The sequence below is a fragment of the Platalea leucorodia genome (genome assembly GCF_965183815.1).
Source record: "Platalea leucorodia genome assembly, chromosome: Z".
In the NCBI taxonomy this organism is placed as follows: Eukaryota; Metazoa; Chordata; class Aves; order Pelecaniformes; family Threskiornithidae; genus Platalea; species Platalea leucorodia.
In genome coordinates this window covers 31,183,266-31,205,689 of record NC_138858.1, presented here as the reverse complement: position 1 = coordinate 31,205,689, position 22,424 = coordinate 31,183,266, and the positions used below count along the sequence as shown (strand labels likewise).

Here is a 22,424-nt window from a genome sequence, read left to right as displayed (position 1 = left end):
CTGCCTTTGTTTTTATGTCCTTTCCTAAGGATCTAGTCACCTGTGTTAGGGCAAGGTACATTCTGCTTTTAGAACGAACTCTGAGAATTTAAGAACATTCAGCTCTCCCTGTCCTTGGTTGAATTGCAGAGAGTGATTTATGCTTCAGCCAGGCATGAAAAGGAATAATATTGCTTTTAATTGGTGTGCTTTACAATTTTTATTCCCATAATATACAAATGTAACCATTAAAAATAGTATGTAGAATAAATCTTTTATGACCATTTAAGTGTTGTTAGGGCATATCTCTCTTACTAATGTCAGTAGGGATTTTGCTCTTGCCTTTTAAGATAATATGCTTAGGCCTTTCAGTATTATCGAGTTTTAACTGGAGAGTGTGTGTGAGTATCTATGCATATATGTCTATACAGACACTTAGATGGCTTTTACTCTAATCTGGAAGTGTGCTATGAATGCAGTTTGGCAAAATGAACCGGGATGTTTTGTTTTGGTTTTTTTTTGACAGTTCATAGATGGAAAAAATTGAGTCATGGCAGAATCATAGTAAGCAAAGGGTTAAGTATGAAGGCCTTGCATGAAATTCAATCATGAATATATTGGTTATAATCTTATTGGCTTCAGTGTTGAGAATCTCATGTGCTGAAGGTAAAAGTTATGGTTCAGTGTTCTGCTGCAGCAAGATCATAATAATTAAAACCTTAATGTATACATGAATGAAAACCATAATTGAAGCCATAGTTTAGTTTTATTCCTGTCAACTTAATTTGTTTGTTTGAACAAGGTAATTAGACACTGAGTCTATGATTGAGCAAACTACTTAAAGATGTGCTTAATGTTAAACATATGAACCTAGTGATGAAAATTGGCCCTGTACTGTTCAGCCGAGTTAGGGCTGCAATTACCCCACCTATGTGATATCTTAGCCCAGTAATTTACACTGACAAGTGCAGTGTTTGCCTACAAATCTTTTTTATGTCAGGAAATGTTTAGATCTAGTTGATTCTGCCTTGGGGTAGGTTGTGGCTGAGATGATCTCTCAACCCCGTCACCAGTCTTGTCTTCTAAGATTTAAATAACAGGAAAACGTAAGTGATGAAAAGTCAGAGTTCAAAAATTATTGATATAAATCAAATGATGTCCTTGAAAATTTGCTACTGTATGATTACATTTAAATTATGGCATATCTATAGGCTTACAATAAGCATCCACTTCTGAAGTGATTGCAATTATGTGTATGAATACGACTGTGCTGTGCTTTCTTGCAATACTTTTCTATTGTGAAGTGCCACAGAGTTTGAAGGACCACAGAGGCACTTCTGTGGTTTTGTTGTTCCCTGGTTTTGCTGTTCCCTCTTCATTTTGTTGTATGCACATCCTTGAGAATGTGAACTGGTATCTCTTTCCTGTTTTGTCTGTATCTGCATAGTGCTGGCCTACTGTGTGTGCTTTTCAGCACCATTTTAATTAACAGACCGAGGAGATGGCAGAAAAAGAGGCAATAGCCGTGTTCATCCTAATGACAACTCCCTGTCAGAGAGTCTTTTCACTCGTGGCTGCGTTCTTGCACTTGGTCAGCATTCACTTAATTTCATGGCTGGTTTAGCTAATGTGAAGGCAGCTGACCTTATTGCAAACTTCAGCTTTTGAAGAAGCAGGTTTTCTCTGTGTTAGAGCTCTAAGTCATTGCTTGTCTCTGTTCTTTCTCCCTGACAGACCATATAGTGCTTGTACTTTGTTTCTTGTAACCAGTAATGTCACAAAGTTAACAGTCATGTGCAGTCCTCTTCCATGTATTATTTACTACAATATCAATTCTTTTTATTTATGTATTTTTTTAAACAGGCGTAATGGATTACTTACTGACTTTGGATTGATATCAGTCATAGCTGTGAGTCTGTAAAAACGCACTTTGATTACATTAACTTCTAAAAAATGAGTGGGAGGTCATGCAGTATGAGCCATCGGACAACAGGTATTCCTCATGGACCTAGGATGATCAGTGGACAGCAGATCCCACCTGTCAGAGTTCATGCAGGAATGCCCTGCCCATCTTCAAATAGCGGCACCCTAAGCCCAGCTATTGGAAACTTGTCTGCCAGCCTACACTTAAAGATGCCCCTTGGAGGAGGGGTAGCTCCTCAGAGCAACACCATTGACAGTACTGTTCACCTTCCTGCTCTATATCCCAGGAAACAAGTGGTTGCAAATGGGAAGCCTTTATTACAAGTCCCACAGCCCCCAGGACTGCCAGCCCCACAGTCTTTAAAGCCAAAACAGCAAGAATATGGAAATACTTTCTCCCCTTGCACAGGTGAAGGTAAGACTCCTTTTTCTATTGCTATTAGTAATAGCATTTTGTCTCCAATATCACATACTCAGATGGTATTGGTTTTAGTAGATGGAATCCAGTCTCTTCTTTACCACTTTTTTACTACAAAGGAGGAGATACTGAAACAAAATGTTTTGCTATTTTCCACAAAAGTAATTCATCGTTGGATTATTCCCACGTGTTTTGTGTTATACAGCAGTTGCTCAGAATCCCTGAGTTGTCCTAAGATTCTTTATAAACAGTGTAGGTTGACTTTGCCTTGCTAACCTAAACTGTTGACTTAGCAAATCCAGATAGTCATTTTATGTTCTGTGGCACGAGACTTTTGTGAGTGCTATCAGAAATACTCCTTCTTGGATGCATGAACATACCTTTCCACTGGTGACTAACAGCTGCTTACTGATGAAAGCAGCAACGTAATCATGCTTTTTAGAGTGCTTAGGCTGGACAACCTGTAAAGCACTTTGGAGCATATCTCAACCATAGATTTGCAATCTATTTTTTTGGAACCGGTGTTGATGCTGTAGAAAATAATGATGTGTAGCCCTCACAAAATTTGGAGGCTGGTCCTCTGTGAGTAAGTGCCTGTGCATCAGAGATTTACCTATCTGTGTGAAAGTACTTGACTGTGTTCTCTTGGGTCTTTGAAGTCAAAACAGAACTTTTAAGTTTTCAGTACTTCTTGACCCTGGTCATGCTGGAGATGGGGATACTCTTTTGGAGGAGTTTTGGTATCATACTTTCAAAATGAATGTACATAGACATGAGAATTTAATGTATAGAAAAGAATTAAATGGTTTAAAATACCAAGAAAAGCTTGGGTGGATATCTGAGTGAAAGTGCAGAAAAGGAGACAGAGATTTCCCATTTTATTCCAAGTGGCATTTTATTCCAAGCTTCTCTCCATTTGCTGTTTTTCTTCACTACTTCCCTTTGAAGACTTAGGAAGTCTGTCACTCTTCAGCAAGGCTTACGGGCTTGAAACAAGTGTCATTTCAGAACCAGTTGAAAGTTAATTGCATGCTTGAGTGCTCTGCTGAGTCAGAGCAGTGGTAATGCATATACATATTCATTGGGTGACCTCTGAGATCAGCCATCTGGTGCTCACTTTGGTCGTGGTGGTGGGTGCAATCACAGCATATAACTTTAAGCTTCTGCTACAGCAAAGAGAGGTGGACTCCTCACATGATGAGCCTTGGAAGAACTTTTCTCTCTCTCTTTCACTACAGGTAGAGCCTGATTCTAGCTGTCTCCAAACCGACATGCCTAAAAATGGGGAATCCATGCTGGGATCTCTAAAATAGCCCTACATAACAGCTAGTCCACCTGCAGTATGTGTTGCAGAGCAGCATCACAGGGTGAAGAGAGCGTGACCTAGTTTAATGTCCTTGGTTTGGGGATTTTGATCTGCTATGCCTGACTGCTCTGTTCCTAGCTGCTGTCATTTCCATCTTTCCTTCTTGGCCTGATTAGCTCTCATGTATGTAAAGTAGTCTGCTATTTTGTGGGACAGCAAGTAGAGAATTCAGCTGAAGGGCTGGCATTAGGGAAGCTTATCTATGAACAGTGCTGGTTAGATGAGATGCTGTAGACTTCAGATACGATGGAATACAGATTCTGTGTTTCTATGGATTGGGATTAGCAATTCCTCATGCTTTATAGTTCTTGTTATTCGCAGGACGATTTACAGACTTGAAGATTATGCGTGCTGGTAACGTACCCACTATGGAAGACCCGTCTCATTCACTTGGTCATGTCCAGATAATTTTCTAAGACTTTGAACCTTGCTATGTTGTATAAAGCATAGCATGTATGCAAATAAGACTGTAAACCTTATAAAACTATTCACGTAGTTTATGCTTGTGCAGCTCTTTCATATTTTGTCCTTTTCTAGTGGTGGGTATATGGAGGGAAATGTCTTTTGGTAGGTACTTATTTTAGTTAAACCTTCATCTTAAGAAGAGAACAGTTTTCCTTTTACAGTTGTCTCAGTATCAGTTATAGAGGTTTGCACTATTCAAAGTTGTTTTTTGTTGTTCTTTGTTTTTTTACTTTAAAACACATGGGATAGTAGAAGCAGCAAGATACACAACAAAATGACTTGGTGGTGGCTCTGGAATAGTTTCCCTTCTTTCTTTTGATAATGAATAAAACAGTTAAAAAAACCCCAAACAACAGGATCTTCAGTTTGGGATGGAGGAAAGAATAGAATATTTTGGGGCAATCCAGTCGTGTGCCTTGTTTTTTACAGAGGGTTTTTTTTTGACAGGAGGTGGTGCTGAGTGCACAAAAAGAGACCAGTAATGATCTACAGTAACCACAACATGCAGAGAGTCTTTACTTTGTGTGAAGACTCTCTTTATCTTGTGTAATGTTACAAAGCATTGAAGGAGATGATTTTTAGAAAGGATGCCACCTAAGTCACATTTAGAGAAACTGTTACGCTTTTGTGCATGATGAGAACCTGAAACACATTGTGCTGTGTTACTGTATGGAGGAAAAAAGCAAGTCTGAACATGCACTGGTGTACATCTCTGACTTCAGTTACTTTACCTCCTGTGTGGTACTGATGGTATAATATACTTTCTAGTACTACGTTGTGCATATGAAAAAGAAAGTAGTATAATGGTGGATATTTTTCAGTACCCAAAAATGTGCTTTTTTTTTTTTTTTTTTTTTTTTGCGAGGAGTGTACACTTTTGTGTACCCATATTAGATATTTTCACATAGAAATTACATGCAAAATGCAGGCATAACACTACAAGTGTTTTGCATTGGAAATCTACAGTCTTTCCTTTTGTTTGATACGTGTATTTGACCACTTTTTGTGAATAATTGGTTTCACACCATTTAGATTTACTCAGGCCTGGAAAGAGATCTTTACTGACAGTATCTCCTGAGGTGAAAGTGAGCTAGAGGCACATCAGTCAGGAATGAGCAGAAAAGGGAAAAGGGTGAGAACAGTAAAGGAAGACACAAGACCATAACCTGGCCAGCACTGGTCTTCAACTTCTCTCATCAATGCAGATCTTTTGACAGAAGCCTTGTAATGAAAAATAATATAGTTTAAAAATATCCAGCTTTCTACTGAGTGTTCTATTAAGAAGGTAATTTTTTTGAAGTGTGTAAATTTCAAATAGTTCAAATTAGAACTGTGATCTAAATGTAGTTTTGTCCAAAGGTTATTTATTACCAGCATATATGCACTTTATACACATCTGAATAGTATTTTATTTTCTGCAAAACCTAGTAGCTGGTCTTAGTGCTTGTCTTATTCACTCCTCTGTGCAGACAATGGACTTGTGAGTGTGAGCTGGAGTATGTTCTGAGTGTTCTCATGTCTCATGTAGTAATAAAAATCCTAAATCTTACTTAAAACAACACATATTTTCTGAAAGAATCAGTATGTTCAACACCTATACTGGTTTCTCTTACTCAGTGAATGAAAACATGTTTTTGAAGTCCATCAAGAGATATTAAAGATAAATGTATCCCTGCTGGTGTAGGTAGTTGTGGAAGGTGGCTGTGAGTAGTTGGGGAGGAAACCTTTTATTTTTCCCTCAGCATTATTTGTAAGCACCACTGTGGGGAGGGTCCTGCTGGGAGAGGTGGATCTTTGGTCTGAATCGCTGTAATCATACTTAACATGCTTATGACAGTTCATTCAAAGTTTAGGAGTGGATTTTCCTGTCCTGTAAGACAATACATTGTAGTCTTGAAGCAACTTGGATTTGGCAGATGGAGAATTTCCACTGTGACCGAAATTCCGTGCTGAGGTGCTGTTGGTGGAGGCAGTGCAGCTGCTGCACTTCCGGCCACCATGCTCATAACCCAGTGGAGAGGTCCAACGTGGACATGGGGAGGGGAGAGGCAGCCTGTCAGCCTGCCTTTTGGTCTTCCTTATTGTGGTTGTGGTTTGAGCTGGTATGTCTGGCAAGACTTTCTAGAAATTGTGAGCAACTCTCAGTCATGAGAGCCGTAGCCATCTCCTTGTGTCACCCATTCTCCCTGGCAGCAGGTGACACCGCACACGTGGGGAATTCAAGCCTTGGAAACCAGTCTGGCCTTTTGTTCCACCCTGACTGCTCTACTAAAATTAATGTAGTCAACATGTGCGTATGTGACTAAGACTATGTTACAGTTGTGAAGAGCTGACATGAAAATATTTGAGATGGGACTTGAAGAAGTTAATCTGGACATTTGTTTGTAAGACATGCAGAAACTTGTGCAGATAGGCATGGACCCCTTTTGTTCTCCTTTCCAGGGCCATTGAAAAGACAGTTGTCATCTTCCATTTCTGTGGTTCCTGCAATGTTAAGTTGTTCCTTGACATGAAAAATAATTGTGTATTTTATCTCCTATTTTCTTGCAAATGTAACTGTAAATTTTTTTCTAGTAAAAGGAGTCAGTTAGCTAATGTTCATTTGTAAGATAAGCATGTTTTCTGTTGGAGCGTAAGGCTCTTCCTTATCCTGGAAATAGTTGACAGGCATTAAATGGTGGGACTGGGATTTTTTTTTTTTTCCTCAGAGGCTCTGGAAGAAGCAGCAGCTCCAATGCTGCTAAGCTGTGTGAGAACTGTGAACTTGGTCAGGGAGGATCATTTGTCTTCAGTTGCCATGAGAGCCTTGTTTCACTTTTGAACAATAACCACACAGGTCGGTAAGGAGTGTTATATGCAGAAGTGTTAATCAGTAAGCAGCTTTAGCCACACTTGAAATCTCTTTAACATACTTATTTTGCTCTCTAGTACTGTTGTTTTTATGTGTCAGTTGGCACAGTCTGAAAAAACATGTTCATCAGTATTCTGTGCAGTTCCTTATGCAGAAAGCTTGACTCAAGACTTCTTTTCTTTTTCAGTTGTTTTCTATAATCAATTGTCAGCAGTTTTAGAGCCTGGTTATTGACGATGTTTAGGTACAGCAAAGTGATTAAGTGATAATGATCTTAGTTTTATCCAGCGTGACACATTTTCCAGCTTTACATATGCTTTCGTGGCCTTGGAAATCATTACTTGCAGCTCTGGCAGTTGTTGGGGAAATCCATTCTGAAGACAGCACGGATGGGTCTCGGTGTCTGGTCTAGGATTCCAAAAGGGCACAGCTGAGAACATGAGGCTCCCCGAGTTTAATTCTGCAATTAGTTTTAGGGGCTGGATGACCAGCAATCCTGGTCAGGTTTGAGAAGGTTCACTGTGGTTCTTGGTATGCCTCTCATAGAATGTACAAGAGGTTTATTTCATTTTTATGTAAAAGGTGGTGCACAGATTCCTGTTGCAAGACATTCCTTTGGAGTGCTTATTTCAGGTTAATTTTTTTCCTGTCATGTTTCAAGCATGGTTCAACTCCTGAACATAAATGATGTTCAGGCAACTCTTGAACACAAATGATGGAAGGCAGTGATTTACATTGACTTTGACTCTGTAGTTTTGGAGTCTTTATCTTAAGCACTCAGAGTTTTGTTTAAGAAAATAAAAATAGCTGGCAGTACCAAAACGCCTGTTGGACTATGTGTTATAAAGGCCGCAGACAACTTACAAAAATTCCCTGAAGAGTGTTAGGCTTAATGCCAAAAAGGATCTGCTTTAGGCAGGAACTGTAAAATCTCTCAAGAGTATTAGGCATATTGCCAACACTTACCCATTCTGTGTTAAGAGTGTAATTTAACTTCTCTCATACCCAGCCTTATACCTTTATCCTCTGCTTTGTGGGCCTGGACAGTGAGCTGTAAAATGAATTGCAGCTATCCAAAATACAGTATCGTGAAGGGGTAAATTTAAGTAAAGCTCATATTTTGTAATTTTCTTAGACCATATATTCTTTCAGACTGGGGCAAACTAGTCAAAGGTGATGGGGTGTATTTATCAGTAGCTTTATGAAATTTGTTTTCACCATGAGGAGAGCTTGCTGTTGTCAATAGCATCCAAAGAGTATCTCCAGCTGGAATGCTGCAAAGAAAGCATGGGCAAGCTGGATGGGGGAGGCTACACCAAGCTCATGAACCCATGGGCAACCTCCGGTGGAGATGTCAGTATGCCTGCAAACGTCCTCTGCAGCAAAATTCCCAAAGGATAAAATCAAGGCAGATGTACCTCCTGAGAGGCTGACTCTTCCAGAAATGTAGCATTTCTTTTTTTTTGCCTCCGTTGTCACTGATGAAATGATGCTTATGCATCTGCACTTATCCTAAAAATGGCTAATTAATTTTGTATCCTTTTTTAAGTTTGCAGAGAGGAATATTTGATGCCTCACGTCAAGCCATCATAAACAAGCAAAGCAAAACAGGACAAATTATTATATTTTCACTTTGTTTGAGAATCTTCAGCTTAGTGCATGGTTTTTCAGTTTTGTTTTATCACCAGGAGGTGGCACTAACAAAACCTGTTTTCATACAGAGAGAGGGATGTTTCAGCCACCTTTTTATAGGGGAAATTTGGAATAAAAATCCAGTTGAAATATGAAGTTCTGGAAGTTTTGTACCTGAAAATTCTTGAAAACTGCATTGAGGCTGCCTCTCCCTCTGAGTGACGTAAGATTTGAATATTTTGGTGTGAATATGGGTGAGTCACTTAAATTTGCTGTGCCTCTATTCTTTTCATTGGCAGATTTTGGATAAGTTATTTTTGCATTCATATAGTGCTTAGAGATCTGCACCTGAAGTGCAATTTATGGATGTCAAACAAAAAATTAATTTCAGGGCTGCATGCCTACCTACAGAGAGAGAACAGGTTGTTTGTGCCTTTACGTGGAGGAGCAGGGGGCCAAAAAGCAGCCTGGTGCACAGTTAAGCATAGATGTGTGCAAATACTGAATTTTGCAGATGGATTTTTTTTTTATTTTTTTTTTTTTTTGGCATATTACCCTTGTGGTGTTCTTGAACTATATTGCCTTTCCTAGCAGTGCTATAACATGATCTGCACCATGGTAATGTGTTCCTTCATTTGGTCCCCACTGCTGCAGACCTGTGTGATGATGGTAAACAGGAAGCATACCAACTGCTTGCTTTGTTTTAGCTGCTTCTGCCCCTCACCCATGGAAAACAATGAGGAAGGAAGCTGCTCTTCTGACATCTATTCTGTACATAAAGTGCAAAAATGGTCTTTCATTTACTCTCAGGGTTCTCACACACTTGTAAATACCTGGAATAGTCCTGCGAGGAGCAGGGAGTTGGACTCAGTGATCCTTATGGGTCCCTTCCAAATTGAGATATGCTGTGGTTCTATGGTTCTATAATTCCTCTGTGAATAAAAGCGGGAATTGTCTGCACCAATTAGATTTTTTTCTTTTCTATTTTAGTTATGGCTGGTCTTTCTGAAGCTGAATTTGATAATTAGTTCTGTCTCAGAGTTCAAGGAAGCTAGGGGAATTAGTATGACTTTTTTTAAAGGACCATGATTACATGTTTGAACTTTGGCTTAGCTTGGACAATAAACTGTCTTAAAATGTATCTGACCTCTTTCTAACTGGGTCATAAATAGCTTGCATGTGTTCCTTTGTCTGTGTTTCTCTACCACTTATCCCTTGCAGGGCAAATTTCATCTCAGGCCAGTGAGGTGTTTGCAGGCATTGTACATTACCTTATACTTGAATTAGTGGAGTGTGTCCTTCACTGCAAGTTGTAAGAGTGTAGATCATCTTTTCAGCAGACTTGAGATACCAGCTCCATATGTGTTGTGTGCAGCAGATGGGGCACTGGGGAGGGAATGCAGAGATGCAGATTTAACAACATGGCTTAATTGATGTTGTCAAAATTCAGTATTTACATCAGCATGGCAGAATTTTATTTTGGTCTCTGCTGTTGTACTTGCTGCTGGAGTGTCTTGAACTATTGTGTCCCATTTTAGCTCTATGTCCCCCTGTTCTCACTCTCCCTGTTTGTCTCTCTTCTCTGCTTGGACTCATGATGAAGAGTTTATTTATTTCATGTTTGCCCAGTGACAGACACAACCGCTACTGCAGCCTCTGGGCATTACTGCAACACAAGTCACAATGATAGTGATGAAAATATAATACATAGTGATAGGTGTAATGTACGTGTCTGTAGTGAATAAGTAAATGGGGAGATTATTCTCTCTTGAACAAACAAAAAAAATTTAAATCTGGTATTAACTGTAAGTTACAAGAACAAATATACTGCCATGACATGCTTACTGTAGTCTTTTAAACTGTATTAATATGAATGCAACAGCCAAATGTGTTTTTTATCTTTTATCTGCCATAGTAAACAGAATTGGTTTGCCAGTTGTTGGGTAAACAGAATTATGGCAAAATAGTCATTACTGACTGCTGTGACTTTACCAGTGGAACATGTTCGATGGTAAAGTGGTACTACTTCCATATTTCAGCAAAGAAACATATGCAGTTCTGGTGGTGCTAGGTGGGATTTTGATCTCCTAATTTATCTTTGATAGTTGATTTTGCAAAACTAATAAACACTTTCTGTTAATTGTCTTAAAGTAAAAATGTAGGTTATTCACAGAAGGGGAAATTTTTTTGAGACTGAGTGAATAGCTAGAAAGGTTTGTTGTCTGCATTTAACCATCATATTTATGGGGCGAAGTCAAATATTGCCATTTTATACCCATGTTTGTAAAATTCTGCAGGTGGCAAGTGTGCCCTGCAGCTGTTTTGTGGCCAGTGGTTCTAGAGAGGTTTAGGAGATAGGACTAGTAGCATTTGGGTGTCACAAGGCTACATTTGCTGCTGAAGCTGATTAACTGTTGAATTGTTTCTAGAAGTTGGAAGTCAGCTCCATAGTCCCTCCAGAGTGGGAAGGGGGTATAAGGAACACATCTCACATGATGAAAGGCAGGAGGGCCTGGGGCAGGAGCAGGGAACGAGCTTTTTCCTTCTCTGAGCCCTTTCCCTCAGTCTCGTGATACAGGATACGGCTGATACGTAGGCCCTTGTGAAAACAAAACATGTGTCCAGGCAATATTCTCCAGTTGCAACTCTAAATGGATAAAACGGAACTTTTCCTTGTGATAAAAATCTCAGTTCATTGGAGTTTTATGTGGTCAGTTCTACCAATACCGTGCAGTTGATAAAATCAGTGGTTTAAGTGGTTTTCCCTGGGCTGTATAGAGAAATCTATCTCTATTTAGTCTAACCGTTTGACACATTAATAGGCAGAAATAGAATATCGTTCACTTTTGCTGCTGCTGTCTTTTCACCAAAAAATAGCATTTTAAAAGCCTTTATGACAAGATGATCAGAAAGAGGAATTCGTTTCTGGAGCAATTACCCTATTCTGTGGTGGAAGTTGTTCCATTCAACTCCTGTCATGAATTTTGTTGTCTGCTCAGGCAGAACCAGTATTTGAACAGTTAGGACACTAACAAATGCTTTGCTAATTGAGTATCTTAGACTTTTTTTTTCTGTTGTGGATGCATGCCATTCAGACTTCAATGAATGAATGAACGAGAGCACTATAGTATTTTTCTTCTGACAGGATATTTTAAATTGCATAAATTGGCAATCATTGCAGTCGATTATCATACTTGCATTATAACAAGGCTGTACATTTGTACACATGACATTTCTAGAGACTGACCTTCAGGAGAAATTAAGTTAGTTAACAGTTACTGAGGTTCTTCTGAAATAATGAAAAATGTTTGCATCTTTGATTGGTCACTCTTGCAACTGGGATCACTGATCTAGTCCTGTGTTTTTGAACTTATTTTCTTCCTACATCTGTACTTAGAAATATCCCTAAACTGTTGCAGTGAAATTTTTTGAAGTTAGGAGGTACGTTTCAGATGAAAATTATTCTTGTGCAAACCTACAGCTGTTTGCTTGCAAACTGCATTTGGGTGATGTGTGTGCCAGCATGTGATTGATTAAAATTTCATATATGGGTGTAACTTCAGCATGGCATATGTGTATTTTTACATGCAGGTACTGTTTCACAATGCAAACACACAGTTTGTATATTTGAGCATTTGTTTGTTCTTTTTTCGGAAGCACATGCCTAGAGTTCCGTAAAATTTCACCTTCAAATTGGATATCTTCTCCAAGCCTCTATATGGGTAACTGAAAGTAGAAGAGGGCTGGTGCGTGTGAGAAACGTACCATCATTCAGTCACTGTAGCTCTGGCTTTCTTGATGATAGCAAATGTTTGTCATGAAAAAGCAAACAAGCATCAGTACTAATACTGATACTGGTTTAAGTGACTCACTGCATCTGTCTGGTATAGACCTGCCAACTTTTGTCTTCCTGTATAAGAGGTTTCAAATGATAGTGAGAAGAGAGTCTGTCTACAGTGGAGTATTATGCTTTAATGAGCAGAGACCACCATCTCTTCAGGTTTGCCAGTTTAACTATGAATCTGACATTTTTTCTGAGGACAGCACCGAGCTGAGAGGTCAACAGAAGAGACATGCCTTCATCAGCTTTAGTTATTATATCAAAGCAGTTGCTGCATAACATTTCCCTTGTAAAAGCTCTGGAAGAATTTTAGCATGACAGGTTGCCCTGCAGGTGTTCACATGGCAGGTGGATAGTGTCTAAAGGGACACCTCCAGGGCATGAGTCTCCTGTTGGTGCTCAGAGTGGGTGATATTCAGCCAGCAAGAAGAACTGGTGTCCTGGCTGACCCATGATAGCTGTGTGCAATGGTGAGGAAACTTCAGTTTTCCTCACTACACTTTCCCCGTGGAAACGCGTCCAAAAGCCTCATGAATGTAGTTCACTGAAATGGCACCAAATCTTGCTTCAGCCAAATTCCTGTTGAAATCAGTGGTGTACACAGAACTTCATATTTGGGCTCTAGTAAGGGATTACTTTGCACATTGATGTAACTCTTGTCTGCCTGGTCAGAATTATTTTGTAGAGCTTCCCGCTTCTTTGAGGGCAGATCAATAGGATAAGATGTTATTTTCATTCAGGAGGCATTCTTTTGTGTTCAGGAAAGGCTGCTTTGACTGACTTTGCCTTAGTACTATTTATATTTTAATGAAATGAAGCCTTAAAAAATAAAGATTTTTACTGGAGATGAATATGAAGAAGAAAAAGTATTTAAACAATGGTGAGTGGATGCAGTACGTTATGAGTACGTACTTTCCCATTTTCACTTCCTTGCAGTGTCTGCCTGCAACAAAAAAAGAGAGAAGGCATTGGAAGTGCTTGACCATTGCTATCTGGTCTGTATCTCATCTGCAGGGAAGTAAGCTCCATCAGACTAAAATCTGTCTTCCACGAAAGAAGCTGTATCTGGGTCTCCAGCAGAACAATGGGATAATGCTCTTTCCTTGCAGTCTCAGGGAACTGGTATTGTTTCATCTGCAGGAGAATCCAGACTCTTCTGCTTTTACAAAAAATTTTTGGGTGATTCCTACCTTGTATTTGGTAAAAATCCTTTACAGAACTGAGACTTGAAGAATTAATACTAAAATATTTAACAGTAGATTTAAAACTAGTAGATTAAAAAAACCCAGTAGATCAAAATTTGCCATGTGACTAAAAACCACTGACAAGTATTAAGAGCTTGCAAATTGGAAATGGCGAATGCCAATTGGAAATGACAAGCTTTAAAGTTACTTTTTCCCCAAAATGTTCTTCGCTTTTCTTATTGGTCAAAGATAATACTAAAAATGTAAATGATTAAGTTTGGCAGATGTGATTTCTGAGTCTGTGGTCCGCAAATGGTATAACTTTGCTGAATAGTCCCGAGAAAGTTTCAGGAACACTGTCTCCATGCAATGTCTGATGCAGTTCCCAGTTGTTAGTGGAAATAACCCCTGTTAATGCCTGTGACAGAGAATGCTGGTTGGCCATTATACAATACATATGCCAAGACTTAAGGTAAGTTTTTTAAATTAGCCATTATAAAAAATAGGATAACAGCAATGGCTAACTTTGTAAAAAGAGAAAAGTGAAAGTAGTAAGAGGAGAAATCAAAATGTTTATTCGTAAATCCCACAGGGTCTTATATGCAGTCCTTGCTGGCAACCAGTGCAGGGGTTTGGGTGTGGTGGGAAGCCCTGCCAGGTCCTCTCCAGTCCTTTGCAAAGTCTTTGTGTCTGTCTGCCCTGAGATGTGACTGTCTGTCCACCCACTGCCATTTCTTCAGCTCCATCCTGGCACCGTGCTGTACCCTGCAGTCTCTCTAGCCCTCTCTCTGTCCACTAGCCCAGCAGCTCCCAAAAGGAGGAAGGGTCTCTCTTTCCCAGGGGCCACTTCTAACAGCAAGTGCATGTGGCTGGGAGGACACTGTGCAGGTCAGGCTGCCACAGCTTCATTGTATTTTCAGGAGCTGTGGGATTGAAGACCTGCAAACCTCTCTAGGATCTTGAAGGCAGAAGAAATGTTACCATGTCATTTCCAAAAAGGGATTCTATTCAAATGGAGAGTGAATTTTTAGGCTGGATTATGTTTTATTAACAATACAGTGTATTCAGGTTTTGTTGGTTGTGAACACCAAGAGTGATGATCTCATATGAGCAGCAATGAAATTGTACAGGTTCCTCTGTTTTGATGGTATTTGGTATTGACTGGACTGAAGACGGAGATACAGTGGTTAAAAAGGTTCTCTGTCTGCTTTTCACTATCCTCAAATCTTGGAGCTTTGATGAAAAATGTTCCTCTTTATTTCACCTGAATGGCTCTTTTCTTTATTGTGCCTGTCTTCTTTACTGTTATTTGAATGAGGAGTCTAAGGCTAAACAGAGTGCTTTTAACTAGTGTTATATCATGCCTCTTTCTTACACAAAAAATTTAGCTTTACTTTACAGTTTAGGAATACAGTTTGTCTCAGTCCATCTGTTTCTGAGACTTGAATGAGATTTGGCCACTGAAAATGCTTTGGGGTTACCAAGGATTTTACCACGAGTGGTTTGGAAACATCCTAAATTAAGTGTTTTAAGAACACCAGTTTAAAAAAAACCCTCTATATACAGTTTAATAATTTTTACTTAGAAAGGTAAAAATAAAATAGATACTTTTACTAAAAAACCACTTGAGAAAATCCAGAATAAATTTTAATATTTTCCTGAATTTATAATTCATGCTTTATTCAAATACTAGTAGAGTATGACAGGCAGTTGTCATCATTGCTGACATTATCAACAGGAAGTTTACATTGGCAGCTAAATATAGTTCTTAATTGCATAACATACACTTTAACATCCATGTTCTGTCCTACAGAGATGTTTTCAATGGCTTATTTCAGAGGGTAAGTCAAGAGTTCAGCAGTAGCATATCTGATCCTGATTGAGTTTACATTTATTATATACTGCTGTTTGAACATCTGTTAATAAATCTGCAGTTGGCTTTCAAGTTCCAGCTAACCTAACTATAATTGGTCAGTCAATCAGCATTCCCAAATAAACATTCTTCTGAAAAACTACTGACCCGACATTGGTGTCATGAGTTGGCTTTCAAGTAAGAGGAAATGTTTAAAAAATCTTCTGTAATATAAGAGAAATGCTGTTCATTTTGGGACCTCAAAGCCTGCTGGAATACTGCATTTGATATTCTGTGTACCCTTCCTGGCCAACTCCTGAGCAGTGGGATGGTTAGTGCCTGACTCTTCTTTGCCCACAGAGGTGCAAGGCTGGTGGTTTTTGCCCACTTAATCTATACTCAGATTCTCAGTAGCTTTGCTGCACCACCTAAAGTGGCTTTCTATTTTGACTTCTTGTTGCATTGACATCTTTCCCATCTTGCATATACTTTCTCAACTACTTTATTCATTGGTGTGAAATATGGTTACATGTCTTATTTCCATGTGAAAAGCCATTTATTTTTGAATGCATCATGTGTGTTCATAAGAGAACAGGGAAATTTCTGCCCTGAGCCATGAGTATTTATCTCTGAAATTACTGGAGTTCACATGATAAGAATATTGTTTCTGGCATTTTGATTGGTTGCAGTGGAAGTGATTGTTACTTAACTGCACTTGTTTTGGTGTGAAGGTGGGAGAAGGAGCAGAGAAGTCATAATGAAAGATTTTTGGATCATTGAATGCATTTTAGAAATGCATGGAGACAAAAAGGATGAGGAAATTAATTTTACATAGATTTGTATATTCACATTCGTTCATTCATTTGTAATAACACAAACTCTTGGCAGTATTTGAAACCTAGTGAAACTGTCAATTTTTGGTCAGTCTGTTTACTGCTGTTAACTCGGATGGGGATGGGAAGCATTTGTTTCATAAAACAGCTTTGTGTAGTTAATAGTCAAATTGCTAACTCTGCCTAGAATCTTGGGTAAGATCAACACCATTGATTTTTTTATGTTTTTTTCCTATGGCTGTTTTGAATTCCTTTCTCACAAAAGAAAAATAATTTTCTTGCTATGGAAGCTGCTGAAGGCTTTGCAACTTTTATTGACCTCATGACAAGTCCTGTGCAGAAATTAAGTAGGGTTGGTATCTGACTGGGATGTTTAACTTACTGGGCATTTGAAAGGTGGAACAATTTTGAGTCTGCCCCAGGAAATAACTGAAAAACAAATGAGGCAGTGTGTCTAGTTAGCTACTGGAAAACTTTTCACCAATGCCTGTTCCACATAGCCCCGACTGGTGATTATGAAAGGCCACTGGTCCCTACCAGCTGGCATGGTGGGTAAGTCCTGGTGTCCCCAGCACCACAATTCTGCCTCCTTTCCCTCTATGTCTACTCTGTCAGCAAGCCTTTCTAGAAACCAGCATGCTTGTGCAGGGTGTGCCTTGGAGCTTCATCCTGTACCTCAGATAACCCTGTCGTCTTCTTCTCTTTTGTATCTCCTTGGCACTCCTCTTGCCTTCCTGCAACCCAGCCCCTACCAGTTATGTTGAACAGCACTGCTGGAAAAAGAAAACTTGCTCATGCAAAGAGCAAGTACAGTAAGTTGTGATTTTGTGAGGTGGAAAAACTGAAACTTGGGGCTTGCAAGGATTCTCTCTCTTTCACTGGTGGGGGAAAAAACCAAATCCCCAACTCCACTGATGAGTCTAATATGAAAAATAAGTCTAAATAGATCTTGATTTTAAATTTTGCCTTTGACAGATGTAATTATTATCTGATATGGAAAACATTGTAGTAACAGTTTCTGAACACCTTTCACCTACTAAATACTACATTGTGTGAAGTTAAGGGCTAATGGGAGTAAAGGATCATAGTCTGGACCACAGAAGATGAAAATGTCAGTATATGTAGGGCAACGGTGACTGAAATTTGAAAGTGTAATTCAAATACAGGTATAATTCTGTTATGAACGCTGCTCTTGATTCAAGTTTAGCAAGCGCTTGTGCACTTGTGTTGAGTATAAGTTTCACATTCACATTGGCTTCAGCTCTTGTGTGGGTTTGTAAATCTATATTCATAGATTTGGGTCTTAATATTCTGTAGATTGAAGGACCTATTTAGACTTAGGAATTTTCTTATCTTTGTACACTGACATTTAATAAGGGGAAAAATTAAGATTTTTCTTTTTTTTGGAAGGCAAATGGCTGAAGTATGCTCAGCCTTCAAATCTAAAACACAATGCACAACTCTTCCTCCCAGAAGAAGGAAAAGGACATTCCTTTATGTGCATTCTGTAGAAGACAGTCACAATCACTGATTACTAAGGTACTAGGAAAGCGGACTGAGGAAGAAACATGGACCTTCTTGGGCTGGTGATTCTGCATAAGGCCTTGTGAGTGGGAAGATCAGCCCCATTGCTGTCTGAGAGAGTTCTGATAATATGAGCTGGGAAGCTTTTTCTACATGTCTGTGTCCCCCGTTGGTCACGAAAGCAGGAGTTTGTAAATTCTTACTAACAGAAAATACTGCATGAACTTTCTCTGACTCCAACATGAGTTTCTGGAGTTTCTTTAATCTGGATAATTAATTAAAGTTTCTTTAATCTGAAGGGTTTTTTTAGTTAACCTCTTCTGTTGAGAGAGGTGGTAGGGTCTGTGCACCTGGAAAGACATTTCAATGGTAACAACTTCTCCCTGTCAAAGGGTGAAGTTGAAACTCAGAATGAAAGGTTGCTGGAGCAGTTTATTTTTTAGTCCTTGTGGACAACTCATAGAAGTTTTATTAGAAAATGCTAGACTTCTATAGAGGTTAATGGAAAACTATGTCTATATTGGATATTTTTGCAGAAGTGTTGAAAGTGTAGGAATAAACTTTATATTAGATTCTAGAGGTTTCGACTGATTTATTTATTTCATTCCAATTAAATTCCATAATACGGTATTCTTCATAGGAGAGATGTTGTTGAAATTAATATGGTAAAAATACTGTGTTGAAAGAAAGTTAATTACCTTTGGATTATGAACTGCTGAATATGAGTTACTTACTAAGGAATAATAGTAGCTTTGAAGAGAAAAAGAGTATATAGGATTTTTTTTTTTTTTGCCTAGGTGTCTTCTCTCTAAACTTTTCAAAAGCCCTGGATTATTTTAGAACAGGAAAACCAAACTGTTAAAGAAATAATAAGGTGTAGAAGACTGGCAAAGCGTCTAATTTTCCAACTGCAAACGTTTTTTAAATACTGTTTTGAATTACTGAAAGAAAAAACTGAGCATCGTTATTTTCAGTCAGTCACACCTAATACTTGCTTGCAAAGGATGCAATCTGAAGTTCAGATGACTTCATTAAAGTATGTGAATTGCTGCTCCTAATGCAGTATGATAAGATTTAGTATTTGATTCTTAGCAACTATTTTCATTCATTTTTCTGGTGAATATTCTAATTGTTTACAGTATTTCTGCTTATTATCTATTTACATAGTAATATATGCACACATCCTAAATTTACACGCTCATGACTAATGCAACACAAATTCAAAATACAAGATGCAAACCCCTACTTTATTCCTCTGTACAAGTGAATCAAATAGTGTAGCTGTCTAACTTGTGACCAGAAAAATCGCGGCCACGGGCTACTGCTGTTTGTTTGTGATAATACTCTCCTCACCGAAGCAGAAAAACACATCAGCTGCTTTTTTGTATTGCAGTAGGACATTATGTCAGATTTCCCCCCTTATATTGGGGGGACGTTAAGGGCCACATGAAATGACATATCGGTATTGTCTTCATGTCTATTAGCTTTTGTGGAAAACTACCATTTCTTTCCCTGATCTCCAGTTTTGCTGCTTTCTCACTAGCAATTCTTCTTCTAGGTACTCTGAGCTGTTGCTAAGACCGCATCTGCCATAATCTGCTGCTGTTACTGTACAAAAAATGTACAACTGCAAATTACAGAAGTGTCCTAATGTCTCCACAGTGCCTGTGGCCATACCTCTCAATTACCTGTTATATGCCTTCAGTATGTCTCTCTTTGTCTGAAATGTACCTGGTCTATGAATATTAATAAATATTTTCCAGGTGCTGCTGAGTCCTATTCAAAATTTCACAACATGATTCTTTGCATTAGGCCTGTAGTTGTATGTGGAGGGTGAATTCCTGGCAAGGATGAGTAGCAGCACCTCTAAATTAGTGCCCGTGGCAGGCACGGTAACTCAGTAAAGACACCGGTTGGTACTTGTCGTTTCCCCAAACTGGTAGTAAGTGTCAGATGCTCCTTGGGGGAGGTGGTCCTTTAACAGGTGCAATGAAATCAGATGAGGTAGAGGGCAGTGATAAGTGTAACTCTTGCCGTTCATCTCTCAGTCATTGTGTTCTTTCTTCCAGTCTATCTTCTCTCATCCTCATTGTGCTCTGGTTATTTCCCCATCATTGCTACCTTTTATTTTTGGACTTTTCAAAGCACTATTCAAATTATCCCTCAGTCTTCAGTTTCTTTTTAAAGAGATGAAGAGCTACTGTGGCAGCACTCATGGTAAGCAACAATGTTCTACTGTTAAAAAACATACTTTACATACAGCTACAGAAAGATACAGAGCAGGTATAACTACAGTGTGAAACATCTGCAGTGCGAATAATTGAAGTATTTTTCTTGCACAAGAAGGTAATGTTTTTTTTTCATGCAGATTTCTTTTATGACTTTGCCTTTTACTTCTGATAAGACTGATACTGACTGGAATTTGTTTGGGTGTCGGAGCTGAAAGTGTGTGAAGGGATACTTGTGGGAGGAAGAGGGAGAACAAAGTGTACGTGCCCCATGTTTACTTAACCACAATATAATTCTGCCAGCTGGACAAAGGGAATATGCTGCTAATTGCCGTGCTACAAGCCAAGGGGAACACCAAGGACCAAATCTCTGCAAACGACATTCAGGTTACTTGAGAGCCTTTGCAAAACCGTACTTCCTGAGGGAGAGACCTGGGAAGCATTGTGCCTCAAAGTCCACAGGTTTCACCAGGAAGATGCAGGTTTGCTTTGCTTTCTTTTCTATACTTTATTTTCTTTACTTTTACTTCCCTATTGTCTGCCTTTGTCTAGACCAAACACTGTAGGGTCAGTCTTTTTCAACTGTTTGTTGTCCTGTGGTTGGACACTGGGAAGAGCATAGCTGTGTTAGTCTGGTACTGCTTGTTGCATCTTATCTTTGCTCTTCTGAAATACAAATTGTGATTGTCTTATGGCCTCATACATGAAAGGGGAAGACAGGCCACTGAAAACAAAATTTCCAGGCCAGCTTGTTGCACTCTGATGATCTGTAGCCTTCAGGGGAAAAAAAAAAAGGATTACAATTTCTATATGGAAGCCAAGAGTAAAGGAAAGACAATGAAACAGGCTAGAATCTGCATTACAAGAAAAAAAAACAAAAAAAAAACCACCCAAAACCCTGCACTTGGTTTATTCCTTTTAAACAGCATAAAGCACAACATACCCTGCAGAAAAAAATCAGTGTTGCCACACATTGTACAGTTCTTACCCTTACAGTGTACAGGGTGTAAAAGGACCTAGAAAATATTTGAATTTTTCTTTTCTTGTGTTTTCACAAAAGCCTGTTAGGAAAGTGAAGTCTTGAAACACTGACCACATGATGATGAGCTTGAATTTGCTATAGCTGCTTGCACATTTCATTGATGAGTTTTTTAAAACCTTCAGCGATGGTCTCACTTTGACTGATCCTGAGGTCTGAGTGTAGTGGAAGTGAATTAAAAAACTTATTGACACTTTTTGAAAATCTCATTTTACATATATGGAAGCAGAAGTGGGGACTAAGTGCAGTGCAGGTGTGAGAGAAGTTCATACTCAAGTGCTGCTGAGAGCGACTATAGGTAGGGAGCTGGACTGAGCAAGTTCCCTGCTGTTGTAGACAACACATGTCTCCAGTGGTCACGTTTGTTTGGGTTCTTGCTCTGCAGAGTGCAGCTGAGACACCCTGGTCTTGGTTTTCTTACATTGCCAACTGATAAGCATGAGCAACTCTTGGAAAAAAAATGTATGCATTAAAGAACTGTGCAAATGTTAATTATATAATTAGTTTGTATAATTGTATAAACAAACAAAATGGTCTGTTTTGCTATTGTTGGCACCATGCAAAGCTGTGTAAAGCTACTGCACAGTCTTTTCGGTTTTTAAATATGTAATGATCAGTTGATTATGAGCTACCATGGAAAGAAGGTTTTGTGGATGCCAGCCTTTGAGTTTTTAGGTAAAGAAATTACGAATAAACTCATTGAAACAAGGTTTGCAGCTGTAGTAGTTTTTTAGCAGGTTTCAGATTTTTCCAGTGTCTGCAGATGGTTTGACATATATGCTTTCTCAGTCCAGACGATATCCTGAAGAACAGTGCTGACATTTGCCTGCAAGAGCTAGAACAAAGGAAAAAGCTCTTTTTTGTTTAACTTCAGTTAAGGAGCCTATTTTGTCTGCCAGTGGCTTGTCCAGAGTGGGCACCTGCAGATCTGCAGTGTGCTCCAGGTCCGCATGTCCCTGGTGAGTGTAGACCCGCTCTGTTTGCACAAGTGGTTCAGCATGGCAAGACCCCTCTCAGGTTCCCCGTCTGTTTTGCCTCCTGATGGCAGGCAGGGGACGAGCATAAGTAAGCTGGCAAATACCAAGTGGCAATTCAAAATGTATGGGACAGCGTGCCTGGTGTTGAGGGTGGAGGGCAAGCAGGGTCCTTTCAGAACCCTCGCCAGTCCCTCTTAGCTTGACTGTGAAAAGAAAATGTACATGAGTACATTTACAGACAGCTCTGTGTTTGAAAAATGTTGATAAATGTCAAGTCATTAGTATCATTTGAGGCATGCAGTGCCTTCTATC

At 39.1% G+C, this 22,424-nt stretch overlaps 1 protein-coding gene across 1 annotated transcript in view; it reads left to right on the top strand.

Moving 5' to 3' along the window:
• Positions 1–1,932: 1,932 nt before the first annotated feature.
• Positions 1,933–22,424, top strand: part of GLIS3 (GLIS family zinc finger 3) — a gene marked incomplete at both ends in the record, with an annotated part of 167,565 nt that continues 147,073 nt past the window's right edge. Inside the window, one exon of the mRNA XM_082335868.1 lies at positions 1,933–2,317. Within this exon, the coding sequence (XP_082191994.1) occupies positions 1,933–2,317 (385 nt within the window). The remainder of the gene's footprint in view (positions 2,318–22,424) is intronic.